The 13,111-nt window shown below is 43.7% G+C and overlaps 1 protein-coding gene across 2 annotated transcripts in view; it reads right to left on the bottom strand.

The window, feature by feature from the left end:
- The window catches only part of XYLT1 (xylosyltransferase 1), a 160,175-nt gene that overhangs the window by 99,629 nt on the left and 47,435 nt on the right, over positions 1-13,111 (bottom strand). For both annotated transcript variants that reach the window (XM_062588656.1, XM_062588657.1), the window contains exon 2: positions 5,592-6,114. In XM_062588656.1, the coding sequence (XP_062444640.1) occupies positions 5,592-6,081 (490 nt within the window). In that variant the 5' untranslated portion in view covers positions 6,082-6,114. The remainder of the gene's footprint in view (positions 1-5,591; positions 6,115-13,111) is intronic.

The following is a 13,111-nucleotide window of genomic DNA, read 5'->3' as shown; positions in this document are numbered from 1 at the left end:
TTACAAGTCCAATGTTCTTTAGCATTTAGATCAAATCCAATGAAACCAAGAGTGCGCTGTCAAAATTATGGAAGCTAAACAAAGGCACAGATTTATTTGTCACTGTGTGCATAACTCAAAGACTCACACACATACACATTCAGTGGGTGACATTCTGTATTTGCTTAGTTACAGCTCCCATTATTTTAAAACTATTTAGCAAATTCTCCCATTTGCATGCCTTGAGGTACTGCTCTGCTCCACCCCATATTTGGCTTATCCTCTCTTTGGGCCTTATCCTCTCTCTTCCTGCAAATTATACTTCTTTCTGTCGAGTGCTTTGAAGTATTCAGCTACAAACATTATACACACAGATTGCTATTACCTGTGTGCATTACTCAGTAAACAGAATTCTAGAGCCCTTTTCTCTCAGTTTGAAAACCTAAAGAAGGTTGTGCTTTCTAAAACAAACTGGAACATTTTCGCCTCAGCAGCCTATGGCAGCCTGAAATCTCTTGCTTCGATGTGATAGAGCAGCATTACCATCAATCAGAAACCAGGGAGAAAGCAGTCTAATCTGCAAGGAACTCTTTCAGTGCTGATGAATGATGCGGAATCAGGGTAGCTTGATTATTTTTCTATTTTATTTATGAGCTGGGTTTACCCCATAGGGATGAAGGTAGCAGAAAACCTGTTTGATTTATAAATGAAGAAAAGACAACAGAAGAGCCAAAGTGAAATAAATCAGGTTCACTTGAGGCTCTCTGCGTTTCTATTTTTTCTTTTTTTTTTTTTTTTTTTAGACAGAACTACATATTAGGAGAGTCCTCAAAAAAACTGTTATGTATATTTTCGTGTATCCAGGACCACAGATCTGGGTCAAGCATAAAACCAATTTGGTAATTAATGACAAGGATTAGGCAAGAGCTTCCCTTGGGGATATGGCAGTCTGGAGAAGCTGGCCCAGAAAACAAGTGATTCAGATACCATTTGGCACCATACCTAGGATACTCATGGGCCCAGCGCCAGTGACTAAGAAGGAACCGGGCTGAGTAGTGATCTCAGCAGTCGGAGTGATGGTGACCATCCTAAACTGCACTGGTCCCGAGGTTATATGGGATGCTGGGAGTGGGTAATGCAACACAGATCAGATCAGTTGTGCCATGCCACAGAGAAGAGTTATCTCGGTACAGAGCAAATTTTAGAGTCAAGAATTCACATTTAAACTTCTGCTTCTTTCCAACACATCTGCCCTAGAAAATGGCCAAGGAAGGGAAAGCAGACAGCTGATCCAAGCCCACCAACAGCTTTGGCAAGCAGAAATGCATATCTGGCATACCAGGAGAAGTAGCGTGTGGCCTATATGGGACTAGATGGAAGATGGCCTCAGCAAGGACAGTCTACCGCTTTGTCCAGTCACAACCATGTCTCTTATCTTGAACACTGAAGATGACCTCCCCAAACCAATGTCTCCCTCTCCACAATCTGAATAGTACAGGATTTGCCCTTCCCTCATCTAACTATGCACTGAACCTACTTTCCCCCCCCCGTTATTCACTGCATTCTTATTCTTAAAAATTCCCCTCAAAATACACTCCTATAAATCCCAAACACTCCCTTCAAAGTCAACAGCAAGCTGCCTGTTGCCCTGATCTCTGACACATCTTTGAGTAAGACTGCCCCTGAAGCCCTCGACATCAACCCCCCGGCCCCCAGTGTTGATGCCCTGTCTTCAGACTGGCTTGTGCGGAAATGCAAGCTTACACATCGTCTGCAATTCAGGTAACGGGTAAGTTCTCATGTCCTATTTTCCTGCTTCAGCGGTGCTCTCTCTTTGTAGCGTCCTTAGGGGACTGCAGCCTGTCTACTCTCATTCTCATGGAAACAATGCCTTCATTTCAGACAGGTAGCAAACACGATACTGTTGGTTGTAACAAGTCTTTGTATTATACTCTGAAGATAGTTACTCTCTTTGCCTCTTCCCTTTGGAAATAATAAAATACTTAAAAGAAAAAGGACATGTAAGATCCTGTTCCTGTAGATAACCACTTGAATGTATCACTTAACATATATGACAATCCAGCTGGATGTCCATGATTGATGGCTACACTTAGCAACTTTGTGGCTTTGAACAGCTAAGACTGATCTAAGGGGATTAAATGCTGGATGACACCTCAGTGGAAACCATGGCACTGGGGACATGTTTATACACTGGGATAATGGATGACTGTGCTTCTGCAATGCATAAATATTTAAACTTCACAGCTCTGACGAAAAAAAAAGGCAAGAAATCTTTTTTCAAACCAAACTGAAAGAAATAGCACTTGCATGCTAAATACCTGGACTCAGAGCCCCCATATAGCTGACTTTGCTGACAAATAACATAGAGCTTTCTTGATGCATACATTGGTAAGACGTAGTCTATACAGAGCCTTCTCCCTTACCAGCAACCCTGCCAGTGGCATGTCTTTCCTCCCCAAAAGCTGATGGTCAGTGCTTCACAAACACTTGCTGATTAAGCTCAACTACTTCAGGGATACCTGAAGTTAATGAAGACATCTTTGATGATAGATGGAGCAGCAATCTGCGAGTGTGCACCATCAGTACTTGCACTTTGGAATGAGCAGGAGGCAATCTAGTGCTTTCGAGATTGTGGCAGAATTAAACTGAGGCTACATATCTTAAACAAAGCTGTAAAATGTAAGGGATCTACCAAATCGTATCTAAAAAATGAAGAAAGATTAACAGTTGAACTGGGACCGATCCTGCAGAATGCACTGTTTGTTATTTCTACATGTTTTTCTTAATAGCCCTGTATGCAAACATTTGAGAAGGTGCCTTCAGAGCCTGGATCTCCCCATGTTCCACTCAGCTTACGCATTGGTGCCTCCTGCAAAAGGCGCTCCTATTCCAGTCTCCATGCTGCTGCTTATTCACTTCCTCAGAGCAAACTCCTGAATCTGCTCTAGAGCAAGCCTGTATCTAGCACAGGGTGTAGAGGATTCTCCTGCCAGGAAAATCTGGCTGCCGAAGCAGTTAACTTCAGCTGTCAGTGCAGGCAAGAGGAAATAACCCTGAGGCAAAGAAAAGTCAACATTTTCCACAAGGATCCATCTGGCTAAGTTAAGATATTCCCAAATTATTCTTTTTAAAAAAGCATCACTAACTAAAATAAAAATCTAAATGAAATGCCAGGAGTGCCCCTGCTAATTTGAAAACTGGTAGCAATAGTCTTCTTACACATAATATTTTTATACAGTGGATGCCTGTAATTCGTCAGTACTAAATTCACATATATTTTAAAATAAAATCATATTAGACAACATCTCCATTTCTCCAGTCATGTTGGTAGCTCCCTGCTTTCCTGGGCCTTTTACTATATTGCATTATAAAGAAAGATTCTTTACAAACACGCAATTTAAACACATGCTGGAATGCTTCAAGTGTTAAAAGGTGATACTTCTATAAAGAGAAGATTTTCTTAGTTCTAAGACTAAATATCATTATCTTGACCGCTGGACATATGAGAGTAAGTCTATGTTTAAAGCAAGTACTGAGAAATATTTCATGAGAGAAGTCTCTTTTTAAGAATGGTAGCTGTTTAAAGCCACTGATTTTACTGGTCAGTCACCTGGACAGACAGATTACCAGGCAGGTGATAAAATCACAGGCATGTGCAAAACTGCACATAGCTGAAATGTGTGCCCACACAACTGAAATCTTTCAACTCTCTCCAGGATATTGCTTGCATATGTGCACACATGATTCATCTACCCTACAGAAGGTATGTATCATTGATGACACTATTAAGACATCTTTGATCCTACAAAATGTTGGACAGAGGCTTCACGGTGCTGAGCACCATCAGCTTTCTTGCAGGACCACAGCTGAATTTCCTGCTGCTGAAGAAGAGGGCAGAGTAACCAGGATACAGCTTCAGACAGTGGATTTTACCTGTGGCGCCCCAATGGGGTCTCAGGAGCACCAGCTGGTCAATTCATGATGCTCAGCCAGTCACTGATGTCTGATCTTGTCTCTGCTGTTCTGTTTTTATCTTCCTTTTGACTTGTTCTGCATCTCCCTGCTTCCACAGAGCCCCAAAGTCTTCTATCTGCCCTGTTAATTCTTTGATCTCCAGTTTTGGGCCACCACAATGACTTTGAGTATTACCATCATAAGAAAGGAAGAAAACCACCAAAAGAGACACAACACAGCAGAAAAACAGAGTTAGGTACACTGTGGCGAGAAATGGGACACTTGCACCATTTCCCATGGTAATATGCAGCATCTAAATTAAAAGCCAGAGCCTCCTATCACAGAGAGATGCTCTTGTTTGGAAGCATCCTCTGGGGCACCTTCCTTTTTCTACTGACTGCCTAGGGAGTTCAGCCTCCTAATTTAGGTAAGGGCAAAACAGATCCTCCTCTTCACTTCCTCCCATCTTGAATCCATTCCAAAGCAACTGCTGCTTTGAGGTGATGCAATAAACAGGTAAATTGTAGGGTTAGAGGATGCAACTAAATATTCCTAATGAAAGAAGCTAAACATTCCCTAATCCCCATGGCTTGTCTGTTTATTGCAGCATCTCAGTGTAGGACCTTGCTTTTTGGTTTGAAAAAGCCCATCTGCATGTTCAGCAATGACAACATCACCTCCGTACAAGCGCTGGCTGAAGCACTAGTCGCAGAACGTGTGCTTAGCAGCTATGCACTGCTGCATGAACAAGTGCTGCTGCAGATAACCCTGTTTCTTGATCAATACTTAACTTTGATCAATTGATCAATGATTAAAAGCAAAGCACTTTATTATAGGGGAAGCTTATAGCTGAATGTGGCACATGAAGCACTCCTCCTGAAGTAATGTCATCACACACATGCAAACCAAAAGCAAAGCTACGAGATACCTCACACATCTGACTGCACAGAGAAACCAAAAGCAAGAAACCAAAGCTCCGCTTAGCTATGAGTGGGAACTGACTCTCTGCAACAGTAATACTGGAAATTACTTTTGCTAATTGAGAAACATTAAGATTGGATGTGGGCCACAAAATCAGATCTGTTCATGCTTTTCCAAAAACAATGTTAGATACTTCTGAAAATTATCTCTGTTATCAAAATCTTAGTGGCTCTTACTATTAGCTATGACTCCATTGTGCCAGATATTGTAGAAGCATAAGAAATGGTCATATGGAGAACAGCAACATTATTCATTTATCAGCTAGTGGAAGACACCAGAATTCACCCTGGATGTTCCCTTGCCCAAAAAGCATCAAACTCCCACGTGGAATATCAGGACATGCACTTGGACTACACTTCTCTGTGTAGATTAAGACCTGCCACAGCTGTCTAAAAGAAACAGAAGCAGAACAGCTAGATAAAGCTGTGCAATAAAAATCTATCAGAAGAGAACTAGCAGAACACCAATTAGGAATCTAACAAGGATCCTGTAATACCCACATAATCCCCTTATAAAACATCTTCAGATGCTCCCTAGTTTTCACAGACTACATAAGTATACTATAAATTCCCAAAATAATTTTTATCATCAGGTGAGTATTATAATTGTATACAAGTCTTCCCCAAGACACTGCATCATCTCTTCTCCCAACTTACCCTCCAGTGCACAGAAACGCGTCACCTTCTCTGGCATCAGCTTCCCATGCTTGTGCTGACAATATATCTCTGCAATCTCCTGTCGACACTGTTTAGACTTAGACCGAGACATAGCTGAGATTGCTTCTTTGCCAGTTATTTCACACCTCAGTGGTTGGTCATATCTCAATTCAGGGGAGCTGTTTCCATTTTTTTTGAAATGATGCTGTTTGGGAGACCTGTGAATCTCCTTCAGATTGTTGTTGCTACTGTTTTTTCCAGGATGATCACCAAATTGCACCACTTCATTTGAGTTCTTCCCCAACAGTGAGTTCTCTTTCACTTTTTCCTCTTCCAGTTTCTTTCTCAAGTGCTCCTTTTGCTTGCTAAGGGGTTTTTTCACCAGCTCAGATTGGTGTTTTTGCCTCTGAGTCCTGGGAGCAAAGTTACTGTTATCAATGTTTTCAAAGTCCTTGGGGACTGAATTTTCATTATTGCTGTCTGTTCGCATTTTCTCTTTTGGTCGGTGGGAAAAATAGCCATCCTGCAAATGGGGAGAAAAATTATATTCATCTTACTAAAAGTAGACATATCCCAGGCATTACAAGCATTTCTTACATGAAAACATAAATCAACTACACTCAAAGATATTTGTAAAATACACACTAGGGCTCATAAGAGAAAGTTGGACTTAGAAAAGGCCTTCTGAGCTGCCAGAGTCAGTGCAGGCAACCACCCCACACAACCCTCTCCAGTACCGATGCCAGGTCTGACACCCATTCTCAGAGCCAGCTCTCAGAGAGGACCAAACAGGCACGTTTTACTCAGGTTTGTGAGTAATTATTAACTGGAGTGTTTATCCTGACACCACTGAAATCAGTGGCAAAACTGACGCTGATTTCAGTGGAGCAAGACCAGGTCCTCCAATACTTCTATTATTAATGCAAAATGTGAAAACATTTGTTGTTCCTAAGCAAGCTCTCCAAAAGCTGTCCCATTCCTATGTAAAAAGCACCCCTGGACTTTACAGGCTAAGTTTTCTTTCAGTGAAATGAATTAGCTAAAGACCAAACCTCTGCTACTTTAGATTTCTTATTTTCAAGTTTATAAGACGATACAAGTTTGGAGACGCGTTTCCCAGTGGGCGAACCACCCCAGTGCCGCGGGCCGCGCGCAGGCGCAGCGCAGGAACGCCCGGGGCGCTGCAGAAGGGCGAGCACGGCCGCGGATGCTCGCGCGCCCCAGCAGCTTGGGCAGGTCCGAGCCAAGCTCCAGCAGCCAGTCCTCTGCCATCCTCGTCCTCCTCTCCACGCTGCGTGCGCTTTGATAAATACACAGGTCACAACAGTTATAGTGTTTAAAATATAGCACATACAAAATATACCAAGAAAAGGGAAGCGCCACAGAATAGCACTTTGCTCGACGACTTCGCCGTCTCAGCGGAGCAGTGATCGCCACGGAAGACTTCTAGAGTGACGTTTGCTCCGGTCACCGAGTTCTGTGTCCTGTTTGCCCCAATTCTTGGAGAAGGCAAAATGGGTCAAAATGGTCACGACTCTGCATCCCAAAGTGCTTTTCTGTCGATCTGCCCTGGTCCAAGCTTTAAGTCTCCAGTCAGGCAACAAACCCAGTCTGTGCTCGTGGCTCGTGTGCGGGGCGAGGGCCACCCCCGGCCAGGCCCTGCCCGGCTCCCGGGGCCAGAGCCGGCTCTGGCCTGCTGCTCTTCCCTGCCTTTCTTTGAAGAACTGAAACATCTCCAAAATGCATTTATTAAACTCAGACCGAACTGCTGTGCCTGTAAAAGGGATACATTCACGTGACTTATCCGAACGCCCTCGCGGGCTGCTTTTGTGTGCTGAGTTTCTGCAGACAGAGGGACAAAAGCTCCGTCACGCCAGGCCAGGCCGTCTGTCTATCTCCTCCAGGGTCTGGCCTCCAGCCCTGGCCATCACTGATGATTCAGCACTGAAGGGGCAAGGGAGACTCAGTGAGCCTGGACAATCTGCAGTGGGGTCTCCTGACCCTTCTGGAGACCAGTTGAGACCAGAGCACTGTGTTTTGGTTATTCCACATTAACATGCCTGCCAGCCAACTAACCCCATTTCACTGTCCTTACTCAGAGATTTCTTACTGACTGCATTTGCTAATCATAATATTTACCAAGCCCTCAGAGGCCACTTTTCAGAAACAAAATCCAGTAAATATATGATGTTCTCCCTTCACACTGGCAGCTTCCCTCCACCCTCCCAATTATTTACTGCCATATTCACACAGCCTTTCTCAGGAGAGTAGTAAGCCCAGAGGGCAGCAGACACTAGCCACACTCGCCCATGCATCCTTCTGCTCACGTTACATCTGTTGCACAGCAGAAGCACCGAACTCCTCACAGCTCCGCTGGTGCTGGTGAAGAGCCCAACAGTGCTTCTGCAAAGAATCCTCAAAAAAACAGAAGTTTCACCTTACAATAAAATGTTCCTTACACCAACCAGAAGCACTGAGACTGCCCCAAACTCGTGACTGAGGCTGCCATAGCTGGAGCATGTAGGACAGACAAATGCTGTATCCTTGGAGATATTCAGTAGCCATCAGGATTGGGGCCTGGGCAAGCTGCTCTAGGTGACCCTGCTTGAGCAGGAGGTTGGACTACATGAGCTCAGAAGTCCCTGCCAACCTCAATCAGTCTGTGATTCTCCAAAATGTGAGCTTTGCACTGCGGGGACTCTCTGGCCAATGCAACCGTGCAGCTGCAGAAACATCAGTGTCAGGACACAGGAGGTCTGGGAGAGCACTGGGGTGATGAGGGCAGCACGTCCTCCAGCAGCACCAGAGACTTCAGCTGGGTTCTGCTGAACCATGCCTTTCATTAGTACTTCCAGCCAGGAGGTTACCTTCCATAAATTTCTGCTGGCATGAACTGATAATATTCTCACAAACATCGGACAGATACAAAAGAAATCATGATCAACAGGGCAGAATTAGTTTTCAGAAGGCACACAGAGTAGGAAAGTATCTGATTTCTCTCAAATGCCAGTGAGACTTGGCTACATAGCACCTCATCTCTTTGAAAGCTCTCCTTACCGGGCAGGTGATTAACAAATTGAATGAATATAATAACAGGAAAGAGGTAGAAAATAGAAAGAAGAAATATCGCAGTCGTTCTAGAATCAACCGAGAACAACCCAACGCGCTCTAGGAAAGCTGTGAAAGATGAGACCAGGAGCGTGAGGCACCGACACGTGTAACGAAGAACCAGACGGTGCCTGGCCGGCAGCCTGCCCCGGGCACGGCTGAGCCGGCTTCTCTCTCCCATGGGAACTAGAGCTCAGCCTAGCAGGAGACTAATTTTTTCGAATTAGGGAATGGGCAATACTACCATTTTTTAAAGTGACCAACAGCCAAAGGAAGGCAATGGAGAACTGTTATAAAATACCTGAAGACCAGGTTATAAATATTGATAAACTTTTTGTGGCTCTGTCTTGTTTTCTTTCCATTCAGGAATACACCTAATAACCAGAGTTTATCAAATGACAGCATTCCCTAATGATGAATGATGGCAGCAATTCTCAGCACCTAAGAATCACATTTCATATTCAAAACATCTTACAAACAGCAGCTAATTGTTTCTCACAACTCTTCTGCGAGGACCAGCTTAGCAGTCATATTTTACAGACCAAAGAGACTGTGGTGATGACTTACGCAAGGTCACGCCATGAGGCTGTATCATTTTGACCTCTGCAGGTTGGCAATGAGAAATGTTTGAGTAGTTTATTCATTAGAAGATGTGGCTCTGTGAGTGACTGAGGCAATTTTCTCTCCCTGAATATTTGCAGCTGGCAGGTAGCTGTAGCTGTCAGGCACAGCAGCACGAGCAGAGCCTTTTTCTCAAAAATTCCAAACGTTTTTCACACCACGTATTTTGATTTTGGAGGAACCACTTCTTCTTCTTCAAAAAAAAAGTATCTTCCTATTTTTAAGGGTGGAAAGTACACACGAAATCAAATCCATTTCTTGTCTTTTTAAAGGAGAAAAAATTGGCATTTTTCATTTCAATGAGGAAAAAAAAAACAAAACAAAATGTCAGTTTCAAGACGGCCCTTGCTTCTCTTTACGACCAAACCCAAACCCCAAATTCATTCTTTTGGTAGCTCAGCTGCCTTTATTTAGCTCATATTTCCAATATATGCTCACAGAAAGAAAAAGACGCTCCTCCCAAGCTGCCCCCCCCAAACCTACGAGCAAACTGCAAAAAGAGCAAGACAAAGGTGAAGCTTGTTATCATCAGACCCAAAACATCTGTATCGAGGTGCTGCTGCTCTGAGTAAAAGCCTATTATTTCCTAGGTTTGCTAGTGGGCAGTTTTCCTTTCTTTCTCAAACAACTTCAAATCCTGAGGTTAGCTCCACCAGTTGTACATTTTGACTGCTTTATTTTAATGTACTTTGTATGATGCTCTTGGATTTGTACATACGCAGTACACAGTGACTCCAATTGTTCTGCTGTTACATTTGCTCTTAGCTGTTCCTGAAATTCACTTTTTTCCCCTCATCAAATAATTAAATATAAAATGTCCTCTGCTCTTGTTCAACGACAGGCATAGTTAAAGCAAATTCAAATAAGCTAATGGCAATAGCAGTTCTCTGATAAGGACTGTACGACAGTGGGAAGGGAATCAATAAACCCAAGCTCATTTCAGGAAATGACATTTACTATTTCCAGATCAAACAAGATTTTTCCATCAAGCCCAGTGTTGGATGGAAACTGCCAGAGGAGGGCAAGCCCAGCTCTGTCTAGTAATGCGGCCACGTAGACAAGAGCAGCAGACTCTGAAAGCAGTAAGGATGTCTGCAAATGTATTCTGCCTCTTTGAGATGAGTTTAATGAATAACATATTCATGGTTCTCATATATATAGTTATCTGCCTAATTTAAATTACACAGACTGCAAAGGATCAGAATGAACCCTCTGTGATTTTGTATAAGCGCATATATACTGTTCCCTTTTCTTAATGGCACGAAGCGCTATGCAGCCTTCTGACGAAGGCAGGAGCACAGACAGGCACCCGGCGTGGCACCGCGGATAAACGTGACAGTCATTAAATGAGACAAAAGGGCTGAAGCACCTTGGTGCGCCCGGGCGGACCTGCAGCCAGAGCGGGCGCCCAGCTGCCCCCGCGCCGCAGGCCACCTCGGCCCTTCCCCAGGCGCGGGGCCGCGGGGCTCCTTCCCCCGGGGCACGGTGCCGCTGCAGCGGCTCTCGCAGAGCACACGCGGCACGGTTTGGGCCTCCTGATTTCTGGTCTTCATTACATACATGGCCACCTACTCTGCAATTAGTAACATTTGTTCAAATGTTATTATTTATGGAACTGCCAAGAAGACAGCACCCAGATGACAACAGCTAACTGGGAGCACCTCTCTGTGACCCTAAACCATGAGCAGGCTTCTTCCTTCCCCTCTTTCTTTATTTCTTTCTATCTGCTTCCTCTCCTGATTATACGATACCCAAATATAAGAGACATCCAAGATGCTCTTAATTCCAGTAAAATAAATGTTAGGTCCTCTGCACAGCCTGATTTATTCCCTACATATAGTCCTTAAACTCGAACTATTTAAGCATGTGAAATATGAAGAAGGACATAAAGAGTAAACGAGAACATTTATTTGCTGAGTTTCCACAACAGAAGCGCGCAGGAGAGCTATTGGGAGACCACTTTGCAGTAATCCAATGCATCCCTATGGTTAGGGTTCATCTTTAACACAGTTCAAAGCACTTTTTTGTCTGTAATTGGAGCATTCCATCATGCAATACTTAAGGCCAAAATACCTAGATGCAATGATGGGAAAAAATATCTGTCTTTTTCATTAAAGTCTTTCCAAGGTCTCTAAAGGCAGTGCTGCGATAGGATATTTCTGTATATCTTGGCAACATTCCCTCTCACTGTCTCACTCTCGCTAAATGATTTTAAGTTAAAAAAAAACCCTCAACTCTCTTAACATTTTACATTAAAAAGAAATCCAATCTGTACAGCGAATGCCATGTTGATAAAGGAGAAAGCAGGGTAGAGGAGATTTTCACTGTTTGTCCTTGCAATATTTTTTCCTCTGCAAATTAGAACTTGCCCTAACCAACACTTACAAGCACAGCCCTGTCCTGGGGAAAGTGCAGCTCTGCTCCAGGCTTTCCCTTCCGTCCCATCCAACCCTTGCTGGGGTTTGGGAAGCCTAGGTGGCGCTGGGAAGGACCTGGTGGGGCCCGTTTCACTGTCAACCCTTGCACAGGGGCTTCTGCTCCCCGTACCACAACCCATGCAGATGTGGCCATGGCCAGGGGCCAGGTGAAGCTACTGTGGCCAGCACAGCTCCCAGCTGGGAGCGTTTAAGCACTGTGTTCCCCTGTGCTTAACCTATGCATGCTCCCAGATTCTCATAGAAAGCTGTGATGAAACCTCAAGAGAGAAAAGCAAAGTCAACAAACGCTTTCCTGGTGTACAGTTCACCTCTTAGCTACCTTTCCCCTTCAGGTGCTTTCCTCCTCTGGGAAATGCTCTTCCAGGCTATGTTCTGGAATTGGAAAAGTCAGACATACAAAACTAAGCTCTGTATTAACTCCTCATTATCAGGAGGGATAGGGAACATCACACAAGCTCATTACTGCCAAGGACATTAAATGGCCATAGAGATACTTGTTTTAGAGGACCAAGGACTAAAATCAAAGCACAACACTGTAGCATAATCATAACAAGCCAAAGCTATATATATACATTGAAAAATAAAAGGGCATCCAACAAATACTAAGTTGGACAGACATTCAAATTCCAACCTCACTGGAGTTCAGTAATCCCATGCCTGTCAATGCAAATGGTAACACCCAAAACCAGACTCTTCCATTCACCCAGATCTAATCCTGCATTTCTGCTTCACACCAACTTTCACCAAAGCCAAGAATTATTTTTACTTCATAATGATTTCAAGATAGGAGCCATATACGACAGCAGAACTTAAACAATTTGCAATACAAGAGAAATTACACTCAGGATTAGAGCATTAGCAGCTGCTAATGATAAACTGTGCTCACTTGTAAAATTTGGGGGTACAAACAAAAGCAGCACATCTGGCCTTAAGTTGGCCTTATGGAGAAGGGCTTCATGTGCTCTGAAATATTTACAGTGCTGGATTAATTGCAAATTTTGTGTGTCAGGGACTTCTGCAATACTTTGAAGTCAGGACAAAAAGTCATCCCAGAGAATCACCATCCTGATCCCAGCACTTCCCACTGAGAGTACCATGGAGGTGTGTCCATGGACACACGACTGGGCAGGTCACCTTCTGCAGCTTTTGTCTAGCTACGTACGAGCAGCACCTTACCTCTGCACTTGCAAACTACATTAAGTACAATGAAAAAACAGGAAAATTGTATCAGAAATTCAAAGCCAAATTAGAAGCATGGGGCCTGTTAATATAGCCTGCATATATCCAGAGTTGAAGATTAAAGCAGTATTTTCCACATCAACACCTAACTGCTACTTTTGTTGTTGTACGGAG

This window comes from Rhea pennata, chromosome 15, assembly GCF_028389875.1.
Source record: "Rhea pennata isolate bPtePen1 chromosome 15, bPtePen1.pri, whole genome shotgun sequence".
Taxonomy (NCBI): Eukaryota; Metazoa; Chordata; class Aves; order Rheiformes; family Rheidae; genus Rhea; species Rhea pennata.
The sequence above is the reverse complement of the archived record's forward strand: the minus strand, read 5'-3'. Positions and strand labels throughout refer to the sequence as shown.